The 16,883-nt window shown below is 41.1% G+C and overlaps 2 protein-coding genes across 2 annotated transcripts; one reads left to right on the forward strand and one right to left on the reverse strand.

Moving 5' to 3' along the window:
• Positions 1–6,199, reverse strand: LOC111231337. Its single transcript, XM_022758394.1, has 13 exons — positions 5,908–6,199; positions 5,418–5,579; positions 5,151–5,232; positions 4,789–4,848; positions 4,313–4,544; positions 3,906–4,004; positions 2,888–3,019; positions 2,618–2,805; positions 2,238–2,434; positions 2,035–2,129; positions 1,838–1,892; positions 1,465–1,562; positions 1–906 (listed from the first exon to the last, which is right to left on the reverse strand). The coding sequence occupies exons 1-13, from the start codon at positions 5,967–5,969 to the stop codon at positions 677–679; spliced, it is 1,692 nt and encodes a 563-aa protein (XP_022614115.1). The 5' UTR covers positions 5,970–6,199; the 3' UTR covers positions 1–676.
• Positions 6,200–11,098: 4,899 nt separating this feature from the next.
• cct7 (chaperonin containing TCP1 subunit 7) lies at positions 11,099–16,819 on the forward strand. The gene is made up of 12 exons (XM_022758350.1): positions 11,099–11,163; positions 12,456–12,539; positions 12,656–12,725; positions 12,817–12,923; positions 13,090–13,268; positions 13,418–13,589; positions 13,775–13,939; positions 14,036–14,224; positions 14,334–14,431; positions 14,519–14,651; positions 15,619–15,825; positions 15,949–16,819. Exons 1-12 carry the CDS (start codon positions 11,158–11,160, stop codon positions 16,174–16,176), a joined length of 1,638 nt encoding a protein of 545 aa, XP_022614071.1. The 5' UTR covers positions 11,099–11,157; the 3' UTR covers positions 16,177–16,819.
• The last annotated feature ends 64 nt before the right edge of the window (positions 16,820–16,883 follow it).

Genomic DNA, 16,883 nt, shown 5'->3' on the forward strand with positions numbered 1-16,883 from the left:
AAATATTCAAATGTTTATTAAGTAAAGACAGGAGCCAAAATGGAACAGCACAGTAGCATGAATAGATTTTTAGATCAGTTTGAAGATGATAACTTTCATCACAACAAAAAAACAGTTTATGCATTTGCAGTTATTCAGAGGCAACATATTCCAAATGATCAGGGCTGGTGAAAAACTCCATTACACATAAGAAACAGAAAAAGATGCATATTTAACCTATCAAATTAAAACTATACATTTTACCTGAGGAAGAACTTGAGACTTTAAACTATGTACATAAAAACTGATATAACATCCTTGATGATTTAATCTGCAATGTTTTATGTTTAAAACAACGATTATTCTTATTATGAAAAAAAAAAAATGTTAAAAAGGAGAAAAGTATCTTAATCCTGTTTTGCACTTGATTGGAAATATTTGTCAATATTTATTTTTAAATATCTGTATTCAACAAAATGCCCAAAATGTACATACAGTACACTGGTACTTACATGCACATTTTCCAAAACTGAAACTGTAAAACCCTTTAAAAACACAATTGAAAGAAGACAGGAATCATTCAACCAAAGTAAAAAAGGCAAATGATAAGAATATAAATAATAAAGGGCAAAGTGGGGGTGTGGAAATAGCTTCACATGCAGTCAGGCAGTGAGGATTCACCTCTGACTCACTCTCTTTATATAGCACTGAGAAGTTCCTCCACGGCGACAGTCGTCAGGTCAGAGTAGAAGTTGCCCTCGTTGTCTCCGCCTCCGAACACCAGCAGAGTTCTGCCTGCGTCCATATCCACGTCTTCATCCTCCTCTGAGAAAGGGTGGCGACTGACTGTTTCCATGGTGATGAGGGAGTGCCCCGCCCTGGGGACAATGAGCTGAGGGAGCGACACCTCTGTCCAGCTGTTTGAGTCTGAAGCGACGAAAAATAAACACAAAAATTCATCATGTAACAAGAACAATAACTGGTTTGTTTGTTGGGACGTGCACTTTTTTTGCTTCTTTGATGACAGTTAGATGAGACAATCAATTATACTCTCATAGCTGTCTTAAATATGAAGCTGTCAGATAGCTTAGCTTAGCATGGAAATATCAATTTAAAATAAAACAATGGACACTACATTAAAGATCCAAGTCTCAGCTTTAATTTCAGTAGGTTTAAATCAATACAGAAAGAACTGTGTGGGAGATATAGTCCTTTTAACACATAGTGGAAGTGAAAATCATCAGATCAGCTGACAAACTCAACCAGTTAAGGATATTCCCCCTCTTCACCCTGAAAAGCTCTTTGGTTTAATGTGGCTGTACGTTTAACCCTGGCGTTGTTTACATCAAATAATCCGATTGTGAGAATCAGCTACTTTCTATAAATGTAATGTAATGAGAACCAGGCAACAAAAGGACTTCGAACCATCTTTCTTGGATGCGCGTGTGTGTGTGCGTGTGCGTGTAACAGTGAGCTGCCTCTCACCTATATCAAAGATGAAAGTGTCACTGAGTGCGTTGTTTCCGTTGTAACCTCCGTGGATCAGAAACTTAGTGTCTGAAAGCACAGCGCTGCCATGCCAGCTGCAACACACACACAAACTTAAGTTAATTATATATACAAATAAGTGCTGCATCTAGGACTTAGTACTGTTTAAAATTTCTTGAAATATTTAATACCTGAGTGTTAGTACTGATATGAAAAATATATTCAGTACCTTATTTTGAAGCAATTCGAGAAGTATCTGATTGGTTATTGACCGTTTATGATAACTGGAGACATTGAACACATACTGACGTTCAATACCAGTGCCCTAGCTCCAACTAGATGTCCAGTATTTGTGTTTCTAGTTGTGTACCTTCGAGGAGAGGGGGCTTTCCCAGTAGTTTTCACAGAAGAAAACTCCATCAGACCTAAGAAACACAAAAACATGTTACATTTTAATTATGGGTCTCCAGATATATGTGCACCGTGTGTGTGTGTGTGTGTGTGTGTGTGGGTATGTGCAGTCTTATAGTATATGTGCATGAAACCGTGTGTGTGTGTGTGTCTTACCGAGGTCCAACATGTACATGTCATTGTAGCAGACTGGAGTGTCCCATCCACCAAATACGTAGATCTTCCTCTCCTGCATCACACATGCAGAGTGACTGAAAGAAAAAATAAAGAGGGAGTCAAAGAGCTGGACAAAATGATGTCTTTAAAACGTGCGATGGTGTAAGAGAGAAAAGACCGCCGGCCAGATCGAGCCATCTTACCCTGAGCGGGGGGAGGGTTTGTCTCCTGTCACAATGGGTTCGTACCAGATGGAGAGGTGGGGATCGAAGATGTACAGCGAGTCGCTGCAGCCGTCGGGCTCCGGGTTTGGACGAGGGAACACCCCTCCCAGTACGAAGAGCTCACCTCGAAACATGCTGCAGCTGTGGTAGGCCAGAGGAGGAACCTTACCTTGAGCCTGACGGAGAGAAGAGGACGAGGACATGGATAGAGAGAAGGAGGAGTAAAAAAAAAAAAAAAAAAAATGTCCTCACAGGGTGTGGACTTGTAGTTAAATCAAGGTACACACACACACACACACACACACACACACACACACACACACACACACACACACACACACACACACACACACACACACCTCCACCATGGTCCACTTCCAGCTCTGTGTGTCCAGGATGTGAACGTCGTTGAACCATTTCTTGTTTTTAGAGCCTCCAAACACAAAGATCCGCTTTGAGTTGGGGTCGTAGACGGCTGTGTGGCCAATCCGGGCCTCAGGGGTCGGACCCTCTGCCAGAGTCTCCGCAGCCACCCAGGACATGTCCTCTGTGGGACAGAGAACACCGACTGTGACACGGACCCACAGGAAAAAAACGAATTGATTTTGCGGTTGTGTTGTATGACTGACCTGTGCACAGCTTCCACATGGGATCCTTGCAGAACTGCATCCTGGCTCCCTGTCCTCCAATCAGAATTGCTGTCTGAGCATCGATGGGACACAGAGTCTGACCCCAGCGACCTGACGGGCTGATCAGCGGGGCTGCAGGAGAACCACAGATTTGACATTTCATGTGTTAATCGTCTCACATACACCCCTCAGTATAACTATGTGAATGTCGACACAGACAACAAAATCAAATCAAGTTTCAAAACTCATTGATTCTGCTCACTGAAGCTTTTTATGCCCACAGTGAAACCGAGGGGATCGATCACTACAGATACATGACAATCACATTTCACCTAGCGTGCAAGAGGGGAAAAAAACACTTATGTGCAACACACACCAGTCGAATCAAGCAGTGTCTCATCATCAATCGACAGCCATGACAGAGACCGGACGTGGCATACAGAAAAGATTTCATTAGGGTATAGAGGCAGGGATGTGGTTTCAACTGCTTTTGCTCTCCATCAGAGAGGAAAAAACATGGGTGGTTGCATCCTGGCACCCGTGTCTTTGAGTTGGCATGGATTAATACATTAGTGAAGAAGGAAATGCATCTGTTCCATAAAGTAGACGAGTGACTGATGTCGGAAATGCTGCTGACTTGAACTTAAACGTGACTTTACCTCCTCAAACTGTAATACTGACATGGTTGACCAGAGAGAGGTATTAGGCTTTTCGTCTAACTGTCACCAAGAAGGCAAATAACCATATTTTCAAAAGTATTAAACCTATCCCTTTAATGCTACCCATTTAGCTGAAACCTACATATACCTGGATGGGCCATGGAGTGTGTCTGAGTCAAATTTATGTTACGTTCCTGCACTGAAAGCTTCTCATGAGCAGAAAAAGACGAGCAGAAAACATCATTCTGTGACCTCAGGTGGGCGATGTGCATCAACGGAGCAGCCGAGGGACCAGAAAGTGAATAAATATGACAGAAAGTAAAGATAAGATGGTATGTAATGTGTATTCACAAACTCACCGGTCTGTGTGGGAGTCTTGGCCTGCCTACTCTTCGTCCTGGCTGCGCTCTGAGGAGGCGTTCTTCCCACAATCCCCTGCGCCTCTCCCGCTCCATTAGCTGTAGAGAAGAGATTTGATAGAAGGAAACCGTGCACATAGAAAATTATTTACTCCTCCACACTGAGCCACAGGAGTGTCTTCAGTACTAATTATCACTAGCAACACTATTCTGGCTTTTACACTCGCACAGGCAGAAAAACTGTTCACAAGGAAATAAACACACAGGAATTAAGACGTCTTTTGGGTCAAATTCCATCCATATAACCCTTTGACCTCACGTAAAAACTATTCTTTCTGATTTGGTACACAGTTATTGAAAAGTCAAGGGTTTTACAAGACACAGCACCAACAGACAGTGTCTCTAACCTGTTCCCTTCATCTTTGTTGCATCTCCTCCACTACCGAACAGCTTCTGCCCCGCTTTGGTTTGCCCTCTGGCTTTTCGCACAGGTGTGGTCTTCTCCAAGGTACCATTGGGACACACGTTCTCTTCTTCCTCTCTTTTCGTCGCCTTATTCTCGTCACTGTCTTCCTCTGCCACTCGTCCTCTTTTCCTCTTGCTGTTGAGCTCTCGGGCTGCGAGGGGAGCCGTGGTGTCCTGGGACAGCGCAGTAATCATTTAACAAAATGCTTGAAAACATGTTGATGTTGTGTGAGGTATTGTGGGAAATGAAGGAAAACACTGAAGTACACAAGTCAACACACATAATATCACCAATTCAAAAGGTCAACATATATTATATTGCACTGACAAGTATTTATAAAATACATCTAATGAATCTGAATGTTGTGACTAAACAGTTTCTGATATATTTAGTAACAGTACATCTGTATCAGATTACCTTTGGTGTGTATTCCTTCACAGCCAGGATGAGTTCTGGTTCTGACCAATCTGCTTTTGTCTGAGAAAGAAATGTACAATATAAAAAAGGCTTGAATGGAATCAGACTTTTAGTATTTACTTTTTTAAATATGATAACAAAGACAACGTATATACGTAACATATCAAACTATTGTCATTTCCTCCCAATGTTGCTTCCATTGAAGGTGACAAGGGATATATTCAGTTACAGCCCCAAATGCACGGTGTAATACTTATATATATAAACTGTCAAAGGCTTGGCTATTAACTGGAATCAGTTTGTTTGCCTCTTTCCAGCATTCTCCTTTAGTCCTGAAGCAGGGAGATTTGTTTGATATTTACCAGGCTTCCTCCCTCCAGAGTGATATTGAGTGTTACGTTGTCTGTCCAAGTCTCCTCCTCCCACTGCTCCCATGACAGACACCTGGAGGACATCAGGTACAGTATTCAGTGAAAGGTTACCAACTATTCTGAAAGTTGCAGTGGGCAGCACCTAGAAAAACCATTGCACATTAATTTTTTTTTTTTACACAAAAACGGTCTCAGGGTCTGACTCAGGGGATAAACAGCATTTTCAACTCTCTCGTCTCTGAGACAGACTCGACCTACCTATTGTAAGGAGTCAGTTTGCCGATAGTGATGGGGATCCGGTCAGCATCGTTGAGCTCCGCGTTGACACAGATCCTCTCCCCCCACGGCCCGCTGCTGAACAGCACCACCTGGCGGACAGTCGAGGGAACTGCAACACACACCCTGCACGACCCATCGGCACTGACACGGGAAAAAGGAATAATGAAATAATGGTTTGTTGCTAACCACAATAACTAGGCTAGATACGGAAAACTACTTCTTGGCATGTGTTTCACTATAACAGAGAAGCTAACCGACGTACCCTCCGCTGTAAACACGGCTAATTTAAAGAGGCGCCAATGCCGGAGCAACAGATAAAGTTTATGGCATGTGGCGTGGCTAGCGCATATAAACATCGTAACGTTAATTAACAAAACTTGAGCTGCGGTTCAGATACACGACGGATTGCAGATATTACGTTTCAATGTGAGCAACTAGCTAAGGTTAAAGCCTTCAACGGTTGTCTTACCTTAGCAGCCTTTGAGGCGGACCGTTCACTCCGAAAATCGCATAAACTCCGAAATCGTCCATCTTTGCGTTTCCCTCCAACAAAGGCGTTTTCTGTCAAAACTGATTCTGCTATGCTACTTTATTCTGTCGCTTCTTTAAATATCAAAACAACGACGTTTCTTCTGTATTTCTCTGTTCAACATCTCCCGCCACCGCTATGTATACAGTTTCTAAACTCCGCGCGACTTCTGGGTCACAGATTGTGTGCGCATGATTTGCTGTTTAGGGTATATTCACAGGCGGAGTCTGTGCTGTCGAATACATTGCCAACAAACGAGAGCTGCGCCCGTACGGCATACCCTTATACATACATCGAGTACACTGTAGTTGGTGACTCACAAACTATAAGCCAATCAGAGGCCTGCAGTCAGCAGCCCCTGCGAGACGTATGAGAAGCTGCGTTCAAGAACACCTGTCACCACTTTTATTCGGGCCTATAAATTCATTGTTCTGTAAATCCACTGCTATTTTTTATTAATTTATTATATCTTATTCGATTTTAACTCATTTTGATTTGGTTTGATTTTAAAAATCTATTCATATGTTCCTTTTTGTATTTCACGGTGTTTATTGTATGCGTCATCTTATGTAAAGCACTTCCCCTTGTTGTGCAAGGGTGCCATACGAAGTAACTTGCCTAACCTGTGAGTGAGAACTTTAGAAATACATTTGCAAGAGTGTGTAGAACAAAAGCCATACTATCACGCAATCAAATGTATCATTGAAATGGGGCTGGTTTCGGATAGTTTCTTGGGACTGCAGCCTGTTTTATCCTCTACTATATATCTGCATTACCAAGAAATTATCTGAAACCAATTGCTTTTCACTGGCTACTGTTTGAAGGGGAAAAAAACACTTATGTACAGTAAAGACAAACTTATACATAGATACAGTACATATATCATATGTGTGCAGTCAGACCACGACATATACATAGCTGGGTTACGCCATTTTCATGCAAATCTACACAACGTCTGTCATGCTAAATATTTGTGAAGGTAGTCTCATTTCCAAACATACCCTCAACCTAAGCAGCAAACTCAGCTGCCCTCAGTGGACTACTCGACCTCCAAATTGAAAGGTTTGTTACAGCTACTTCATAACATATTCATAATTTGTAGATAAATTATGAACAAATATGAACATATAATACTATCATTAAGAAATGTGGTGGCTCCAGGTTTTTTCAGTTTTTCTTTATACTGAGGAGAATAATTTCTGGGGGAAACTGTGCAGGTTAGAGATAATCTAGTAATCTGAGCAGATTTGATGATTTACTTTCCATTCTTTGATTTCTTATCTCTCTCTCCAGCCATTGTTTTTCGCCTGCAGTATGAATGAATCTTCATCCTCAGCTTCAGGGTATTTCTGGACAGAGTGCAACCAAAATGATGGTAAATTAGTAGGAGCTTCGGCAGGCCTCCTCATCCTCTTCACCACCTACTCCTTCGAATTCCTTGTTGGCACCCCGTCAAACCTTTGGCTCATCAGTCACATCCTCAGGAAAATGTAACGTAACGTTGTGATGCAACATGTACAGCAACTTTGTCCCATAATGCAGCTTCAATTGAATGATCTGATAGATAAAGAATAGAAAGAGAGGGCAGACATTTTTATGATTTGAATGAGTCATTCTGATGCTTACAGCTTTATTTATGATTTGTTCAATTTAAAGGTCAAAGATTTCTGGTGTCCTGCCTGCAGACTTCTTCCCTCTCCACCTGGCCCTCACCCAGCTCTCCTTCTACCTGGTCATGCCTGTGCTCTTTATCAATCACTTCCTGTGGCAGAGTAACTTTGTGCTGGCTGTGGTGACCTTCCTGACTTCCATGGTGCTTATTATGAAGCCGCTGCTCCTCTGTCTGGTGTCCGTGCAGAGGTACATGGCTGTGGTACGACCCTTCCACTACCAAAGGTAAAAACTACATACAAAGTACATGTCCGTACACATGTAGAAATTTGGTTTTTATAACAGTTATAACTGGAATGCACTGAAATCTCTTCTCCACACATGCCCTACCTCTTTGCCCATTTTTAATAAATGAATGAGCTTTATTTATATAGCACCTTTCATGCAAACAATGCAGCCCAAAGTGCTTTACAATAACAACACAGCCTTGAAAACCACACACATACAAATGGAAGGTTTGTGCATGCATTTTCGGAAAAGCCAGGAGTTAGGTGGAGTCAGAGGCTGCCAAGATGGCGACGGTGGAGCCTGTGTTACAAACTCATAGCCTCTGATTTACCATCTGATTTGAAAGGGTATGTGATGCTGTGATCATTGATGCTCTTTGTTCTCTCGTGGTCACCCATGATTTGGCAGTGCTCAGAATCCAGTGCACATTTATTGTAGTTAAAAATGGTAGAAAATAGACTTAAAAATGAATATGCTTTGGGTTGTGAGTGCATGTTACAATCAGATTTGCATTTTCACTTGCAATTTGCTCAGGAAGACTTTTGACTTGATTAGAGATTTGATGTGGTTGTTTGTGTTGCCTGATCTGTCCTTTTTCCCTTCCCTTTCAGGTACAATGCACCTCAGTACAGATGGGGCTGTTTGGGTGTCTTGTGGTGCATTAATATCCTGATAACGTCAGCTTCTCTTGTTCAGCGCTCTTCCATCACAGTGTGTGTGGTGTTCCTCCCTGTTCTAGTCATAGACACCTTCTGCAGCCTGTCTGTTCTCAAAACGCTTAAGAAACCTCCACCAGGGGACAGAAAGATGACAGAGAAGGACAGGAAACCTGAAGAGAGAAGAAAGACTCACAAAACCGGGAGACAAGTAGTGAGTGAGGAGAGGGAAAAACAACAGAGCAGCCAGAGGGAAGAAAAGGTGAAGGAAGTTGGGAGAAGTGAGCTGAGAGGAAAAGGAGAGATGAATTCCACAAAGAGGAAAGCCTTCATCACCATTGTCATCATCCAGGCTGTCCTCACACTCAACTACCTCCCCTTCATCATCTGCCTGCCTCTGGGTGAACTGGTTTCAGCTCGTGCCCTCAAGTGTCAGTATATGGCCATGGCTTTAGCTGCTGCAGCCAGCTGTAGTTCTCTGCAGCCTCTGCTCTACCTGCACAGACTGGGCAGGCTGCCATTTATGACCTCACAAAACACTTGAGATACTTATTAGCCCAGTCATTTTCTGACTGCAGGATAAATGCTTTAAACACATTTCTTCAATATTTTGTTCAGCGGTTGAAGGAGTGAAACGCAGATGGAAAAATTGAAGGGGTTTGTGGGAAAATGTGATTATAATTTGGTAAATACCTAACCCTTATTTTGATGCTTTCCTAATTCTAACTGAAAAATGTTAAAGGGGCGAATATAGTACATAAATTAAACACAAATTATGATGTGTTACTCAAAGGTTCCAACATTGTAACTTTAATAAAAGGGTTTCCTGAATGCACATTTTCATTTATTTAATGGCTTTAGCAGCAAGTAGTAAAATGTCATAACACTATATGCTCTTTGTTATTTTCAGAAGATTGCAGTACAGTGATCCATGTTGAGACGATGCTGTCAAAGGAATGATAATAAACATTTGGGCTGAACTGATTTCATTGAAACGCATGATCCAAAATAAAGTCTGTCACTAAATTTATTACTGTTTTTTTTTTTTTGTGGTAGGATTGCCTGGGGTTTTATATCATTTATTTCTGCTTTATATTGTTATTGTTATTGTTATTGTTATTGTTATTGTTATTATTATTATTATTATTATTATTATTGTCTGCTTTATAAGAGACAATAACTGTGACCCTATGAGGCCCAAAAGTTGTAAAGGTGGAAATGCTGCAATGTTTTTTGCAGCAACAATCCGGAGTAAAGCAAAAGTAAAGACACATTATTTTTGGTTTTATGAATTTGGCTAAATTTCAAAATTCAAATTCAAACATGCATTTTAAGTCTAATTCCAACTGGACTTGACTGCAATTATGTGATATAAACATTATTGAGACGTGGTAATGTGAATCCAGCTTCCTGATCTGCGCTTCAATACACAGGGAAAACAATACACTATATAACAACATGCAGAAGCGAAAACGCCACAGTGGAATAATTATACAGTTGGATAATACTTGTTATCTCATCCTCTACTAATGCACTATACAACAGGATCATTGTACCTCAAAGAAATGCAAATTTTCTCTGCAATGTTTTTTTTTCCCCAGCACAGTATGCAAAGACAGACTGCGTATTCAATATGTCATGTTAATGTATATGAAAACTATGCCATATGAGCATCTCTGTGCATATGTGTGTGCTGAACTCTCTATACATTATTGCGTTACTTAAGCAGTATGACACAACCTACAATGTTATGTCACATTGCTTTAAAAAAGAATCATTTTATAACCCACAAGGAATTAAATATACTAACATAGGATTCTATTTGACAAAAACAAACACAAACCTTAATGCTGATTAAATGTCAGTACTTTAGGGACATTAATTGGAGCTTTCAAAAGATATCTACATACAGTAACATTGTAAGAACCAATCAGTAAGCAAATTGACTAATTTATTGTCCATTTAATTTATTTTAATGAGAAAATCCCATCATTGATGACCAGCAAAAATAATATTTAAGCAACATCCTGATATTACAATGACCAAAATCTCAGAGGATATCTAGTCACAATACCATGATGTCAATACATGACAATATACTGTATCATCCAGACCTTTATTAAGAATGCAATTAAACAAACTGTGTGTATACCAGTGTATGGAAACCCTGAAATGCTCAGTATTAAATGACAAATATTACTATACATAAATTATGGAAAATTGATAATTGCAACAATAAATAAATGGAAAGTGACACGATGAAAAAGACATTTATGTTGAAAGAAATTTTTCAATAAATTAAGAATCAAGAAATAACATTTAATAATAATGAGCTATTATTATTTTAAAATGTATCGGTTCATTTATGTATTTCAAACACATGATTATTTGTTCCATAATGTTTATTTAATAATGAGCACCTTGAGACTCAATGCTCGTGATTTTTTTTTAAAACAGCATTTGATAGCACAATTGAAACTTGTTTGACAATATGTCTGTGTTTTATTTCAGAAAATTTCAAATCGTTCACTAAATATTGCAGCCCTGATCTTGAACGCACCCCCAGCGGCTATCGCTTTCGAAAAGCATTGTGGGTTGAGTTGCCGGTGGAAAGCTTCTCGAACAAACTGCAAAGATGATGGTGAGTGAGTTAGCATACATGCTCCAAACTCAAACTTACAATCCACGTCCATCGTGCAGTTCGTCTGCCAGCATTTGAATCTGTACCACTCTCAGTTTAGTTGACTATCTGTTGGCAGACTGGGGAAGCAGTTATTTTGTGAAAATTATATATTGAAAGACTTGATTGTTGTCCAGACTGTGTTAGCATCGTAGGAATACCCGGTATCAATGGGCGTATACGATGCTAACGGTGATGCTAGCTAACATATCAGCAATTACTGTATATTAAAGAAACTATTCTCAGTTGGTTACAGTTTGAACTTGTATTTTAAGAACAGTTGATTGTATTTTTATGTCGTAAATCTGAATAGCGTCTGTCATTGCAGCGGTGTTAGCTTGTGGGTGAGTTAGCTGTAGTATAGTAAGTCTCTTTGTATGAATGGCTGCATTGGAGACATTTCTGTTTTACTGCTGAAGAGCAAAGAGCTGTCCTAAATAGACCACTGTCTTTAATTTGTTGCTATGGTTGTTTCAGTGTTTGGCTCGTGATTGAGCATCTTATGATTGATTCTGGATGATGCAGAGTCATAGACAAAGGCCTTAACAATACAGAAGTTAATAAACTGTGTAGCTCTCATTAGCAGAGATCTACCAGCCAGTTTTCTGAAAATAGTGATGTGTAATGTAAGGCTTTAAGAAGGAGCTGAGACATATAGTCTGCCAAAATTAGCAGTGTAATATAAACTGTAAACAGACAGCTTGCGTTTGACAGTGGGTAACAAAAGCATCACACCTTACAGCTACAGCAGCAGCCTCAGCATGTGTGGCTTTTACCATTTTAGGTCAAATGTTTGTGCTGAAGCACAGTGAAATGCCTGAATAAAATATAATTACAAAATAAGACTGATTTTTTTAGACATTGTAATGTATCTCACAATATGGCAATATTTATCTATTATTCAATGAAGTGTTTGCTTTGTATTCATTTGCTATTTACAATTCAATGATTAGATTAGGATTTCATTGAAGGATGATGAACAGTAATATTGACTCAATGCTGGACTGTAATATTATACCCTTTACTCTATCTATATTTGTACTTCAACTAAACTTTCATAGTCAAACTTTTCACTGATACCTCTGCTATTCTGTGTTTTGTGATGTTCATGAGGAAGCTAACTGTGGCTGCATAGGTGTGCAAGTAATATTGAGTTTTTTTAATAAATTTGGATTAAACTGTTGGATCGTTTACTTTTTTTTCTGTGAACTATCTATTTCCTCTCACTTCATTTATCCACCTCTCCCTTCCAGCCCACACCGGTTATCCTGCTGAAGGAGGGGACAGACACGTCTCAGGGCATTCCCCAGCTCATCAGTAACATCAATGCCTGCCAGGTCAGAAAACTAGCCCTTCTCTCATTGATTGTTTGTATATTTATTAATTCCTGTTTGTGGCATCATTTAACTCTGTCATTATATCTTTTTAAGTGTGCCTGCTTTTTTCCTCCCAGGTAATTGCTGAGGCTGTCAGGACCACCCTGGGGCCCAGAGGGATGGACAAACTGATGGTGGATGGCAGAGGTGAGGAGAGACGGTTGAACAATGAATGGATTTCAGGACTCGTTGGTCTACAACTCCTTTATCACAAATGTGTGAATGTTATGTTTTCCAGGTAAGGCCACAATCTCCAACGATGGAGCCACCATCCTGAAACTGCTGGATGTGGTTCACCCCGCAGCCAAGACCCTGGTTGACATCGCTCGCTCCCAGGATGCTGAGGTGAGAAGTGTGTGTGTGTGTGTGTGTGTGTGTGTGTGTGTGTGTGTGTGTGTGTGTGTGTGTGTGTGTGTGTTTAAGGTTCTGAGTCAATCATGGGGCGTGGACATCTGCAATCTGACACAAACTAGAAATGACAACATCTTTGTTTCCTTGGCACCATCCTCAGGTTGGGGACGGCACCACCTCTGTCACTCTCCTGGCTGCTGAGTTCCTGAAGCAGTTGAAGCCGTATGTGGAGGAGGGTCTCCACCCTCAGACCATCATCAGAGCTTTCCGCACCGCCACCCACCTCGCTGTTAGCAAGATCAAGGAGATTGCCGTCTCTGTGAAGAAAGATGATAAACAGTGAGTGCTCAGTTTCACTGTGACAACTTATTTGCGTGGCAGCCATGTAGTGTTTGAAGTTTGATCTGTACTAATATGGTATCCTTAAGTTGCAGTTAAATTGAGCTTTAGAAACTGGTCTAGTTATACATTTTCGTTTTTCCTCTCAGAGAGCAGATGCAGTTGTTGGAGAAGTGTGCAGCCACAGCCCTGAACTCCAAGCTAATTGCTGGTCAGAAGGAGTTCTTCTCCAAGATGGTGGTGGATGCTGTCATGTCTCTGGACGAGCTGCTGCCTCTGAAGATGATTGGCATCAAGAAGGTCCAGGGAGGAGGCCTTGAGGTTTGTACCTTGAGTTCAGCACTTAGAGATATGATTCTTGATGAGAACATTTTAAAATGTGGTTAAATATTTAAAGAAGCAGCAAAAAAGTAAGGATAATCTCCTCTTCCCTCCCCGTTTGCTCCTTGTTAATTTTGCTATTTCAAATTCTTCCTCCTCAAATTTTCTATATTCCATCTGTACAGGATTCCGAATTGATCTCTGGGGTTGCGTTCAAGAAGACCTTCTCCTACGCTGGGTTTGAGATGCAGCCTAAGCGCTACGAGAATCCAAAGATCGCTTTGCTCAATGTGGAGCTGGAGCTGAAGGCTGAGAAGGATAACGCTGAGGTCCGCGTGAAATCTGTTGAGGTATGAAGACTGCAACACAGCATCAAACATCTACCTGAAAGTCTGTATGTGGTGTATGAGTTTTTATTGTTTCCTCTTTTGTCTCCGTTTCTGCAGGACTACCAGGCCATCGTGGACGCAGAGTGGAACATCCTGTACGACAAACTGGAGAAGATCTATAAGTCTGGAGCCAAGGTGGTTTTGTCAAAGTTGCCGATCGGTGATGTGGCCACCCAGTACTTCGCTGACAGAGACCTGTTCTGTGCCGGCAGAGTGCAGGAGGAGGACCTGCGGAGGACCATGGTGGTAAGTCTCACACAGACATACAGTATAGGCCTTCTGTTGCACATTTTGATGTTGATGTTGAAAGAAGCTTGAAAAATTAGTGATTGACTGTGTGTAATGTGACCTCCAGGCCTGCGGTGGCTCCATTCAGACCTCAGTAGGAGCTATGACAGACGACGTCCTGGGACAGTGTGAACTCTTTGAGGAGGTCCAGGTCGGAGGAGAAAGGTAAAGAGGCGCTAGTTAGGTTTTAACAAAGGAAACTGTGAATCATTTCAGTCCCACAGCTCACACCCATCATGTCTGTGTCTGCAGGTATAACTTCTTTAAAGGCTGCCCGAAGGCGAAGACGTGCACCATCATCCTGAGGGGCGGCGCCGAGCAGTTCACAGAGGAGACGGAGCGATCGCTGCATGATGCCATCATGATCGTACGCAGAGCCATCAAGGTCAGTTGACATGTGCAGCGTATGTGAGCAGCTTTGCAAGAAGGCTCATTATATGAGAACACAATGCTGTTTATTAATTATCAGAACTGTGTTACTGCTCATTCCACCTATACACCATGTTGTGTTTATTAAGATATATTTGTGTGAAATGTAAGTCTTGTGACGGTACAAAAGTGATCTGCAGGTTTTTTAGTTTGGGTTTTGTTTATTTTATTCTCCACCTGATAATTCTTCCATCCTTGATGCTAAATTTATGGGAACGTGTAGTATATTTAAAACAAAGCAGGGAGATTCAGGTTCGATCAAGATTTGTTACACTATGATTTTGTTTTACACTGTACATTTCGTGTAGTGTGAGTTGTAATTGGCTGAGCTAAATTAAAAAAAGAAAATGGCCAATAAAGATCATTTGATTATGTGAATCTTGGTTCGTTGGCCACATAATTCAACATTTGCGATACTGCAACATGGGCACAGTTGTTGAGAATCAAGCAACTTATTGTTTGAGCCATTGCCTGTGACCAGGCAAAGTTTAGTTAGTAACATAAGTTGTTAAAGTTCATTGCCATTTCCGGCTGGTGTCATTTATTAACATCAGATTTTATGCTAATGCTAGATATTTGCCATAATGTTAAGAATTCAGTGTGTGTTGCACATGGTGGACTCTGGCATTATTGGGTAGAAGTGGATAATTAGGAATGTGATTCAAGAACCAGTCAGGAGAGGGGTGCATCACACAGAGATCACTTACTTAGAATTTTCCCCAAATCTGTTTAATTTTTGATGAAAATGACAGATTTGGCTCAGACGTGGTTTAAATCAACATAGCAGTATGCCTGACTTCTAAATCACTTTTTTTTTATTTGGATAAGCCTCATTGTTTGGTCGATCTTTACAATATGTATTGGATCTAGAACTTTAATTCACCGAGGGCAGTAAGCTGACTGTATTTAACCACTGTTTCCAGAATGATTCCATTGTAGCGGGTGGAGGAGCCATAGAGATGGAGCTGTCAAAGTACCTGCGGGATTATTCCAGGACCATCCCTGGAAAACAGCAGCTGTTGATTGGAGCGTACGCCAAGGCCCTGGAGATCATCCCCAGACAGCTGTGCGACAACGCCGGCTTTGACGCCACCAACATCCTGAACAAACTGCGCGCCAAACACGCACAGGTAGGACATGAAAACACGCATACCTAATCCTAAAACACTTGGGGGAGGTGAGCGTTGGCATAAGGGCGCTTTTATGGCCTTCAGTTTGAAAGGTGTAGCTTCATCTCTCTTATCTCACTGCAGGGCGGTATGTGGTACGGCGTGGACATCAACAGTGAGGACATTGCAGACAACTTTGCTTCCTGTGTCTGGGAGCCGTCCATCGTGCGCATCAACGCTCTGACAGCAGCTTCAGAGGCAGCCTGCCTCATCCTGTCGGTCGATGAGACGATCAAAAACCCCCGCAGCTCTATGGACGGACCTCCAGGTGGCGGCAGGGGCAGAGGCCGTGGGAGACCCCATGCTCACTAAGAGGAAGCAGGAACAAAACCCCATTTTAAACTGGACTTAAAATCTAAATGTAGATCAGGTTACATTTAAACAAAGATTGCGTTGAATGTATCTTGACATGTTTGACCTGAATTTGGATTTGAATTCTAGATAAAATGAGGTTTTCTAACCAGTCATAGACACATTACAAATGGCAGGTGTAGTGAAACAAACAAAACGGGGGAAAAGAGAAGTTCGTCTAGTAATTTCAAGACAGATTCTTTGGACTTTGTCAAAGATGGCTGACATTTCTTGTGTTGTCCTTGTTTTTTTTCTTACTGAAGCTTTGACTTGCTAACGTCTGTTTAAAATTTCACGCGCTGTTATCGTTCCACCTGTGATCGTTTTACTGAGAAATGATTCTGAAATACAAGAAGAATGAGATCAATCCCCCTTGGTTTTGAATTAAACACACTCCTGTCCCCTCAGGGTCAGCTCTTCCTCTCTGACCTGAAGGAGCCGTCATTTCTAATCTGGTTTTTTTCTGTTACGTGACAAACTATGTAACATGGAGAGTAAAGCACTGATAGGATGTTGAGCAGTTCTGAACCGTTTGTCATTGGTTATGCTGTGTGAAACTATTTATCGGACCATTCTTATCAATAAATTCGCAGCTTAAATCACACTGTGTTGACTGATAGTGTATCAATACACTCATAGGTCATATGTTTTATGATATTACTTTATAC

The sequence above is a fragment of the Seriola dumerili genome, unplaced genomic scaffold (genome assembly GCF_002260705.1).
Source record: "Seriola dumerili isolate Sdu_G_001 unplaced genomic scaffold, Sdu_1.0 BDQW01000295.1, whole genome shotgun sequence".
In the NCBI taxonomy this organism is placed as follows: Eukaryota; Metazoa; Chordata; class Actinopteri; order Carangiformes; family Carangidae; genus Seriola; species Seriola dumerili.

Coding starts and splice junctions, on each gene's coding strand:
- cct7 (XM_022758350.1), top strand. Junction 12,540..12,655: donor GTAACATCAATGCCTGCCAG/GTCAGAAAACTA, acceptor TTTTCCTCCCAG/GTAATTGCTGAGGCTGTCAG. Junction 13,590..13,774: donor TCCAGGGAGGAGGCCTTGAG/GTTTGTACCTTG, acceptor CCATCTGTACAG/GATTCCGAATTGATCTCTGG.
- LOC111231337 (XM_022758394.1), bottom strand. CDS start 5,969: ATGGACGATTTCGGAGTTTATGCGATTTTCGGAGTGAACGGTCCGCCT. Junction 5,233..5,417: donor AAACTGACTCCTTACAATAG/GTAGGTCGAGTC, acceptor GATGTCCTCCAG/GTGTCTGTCATGGGAGCAGT. Junction 907..1,464: donor CACTTTCATCTTTGATATAG/GTGAGAGGCAGC, acceptor TCGTCGCTTCAG/ACTCAAACAGCTGGACAGAG.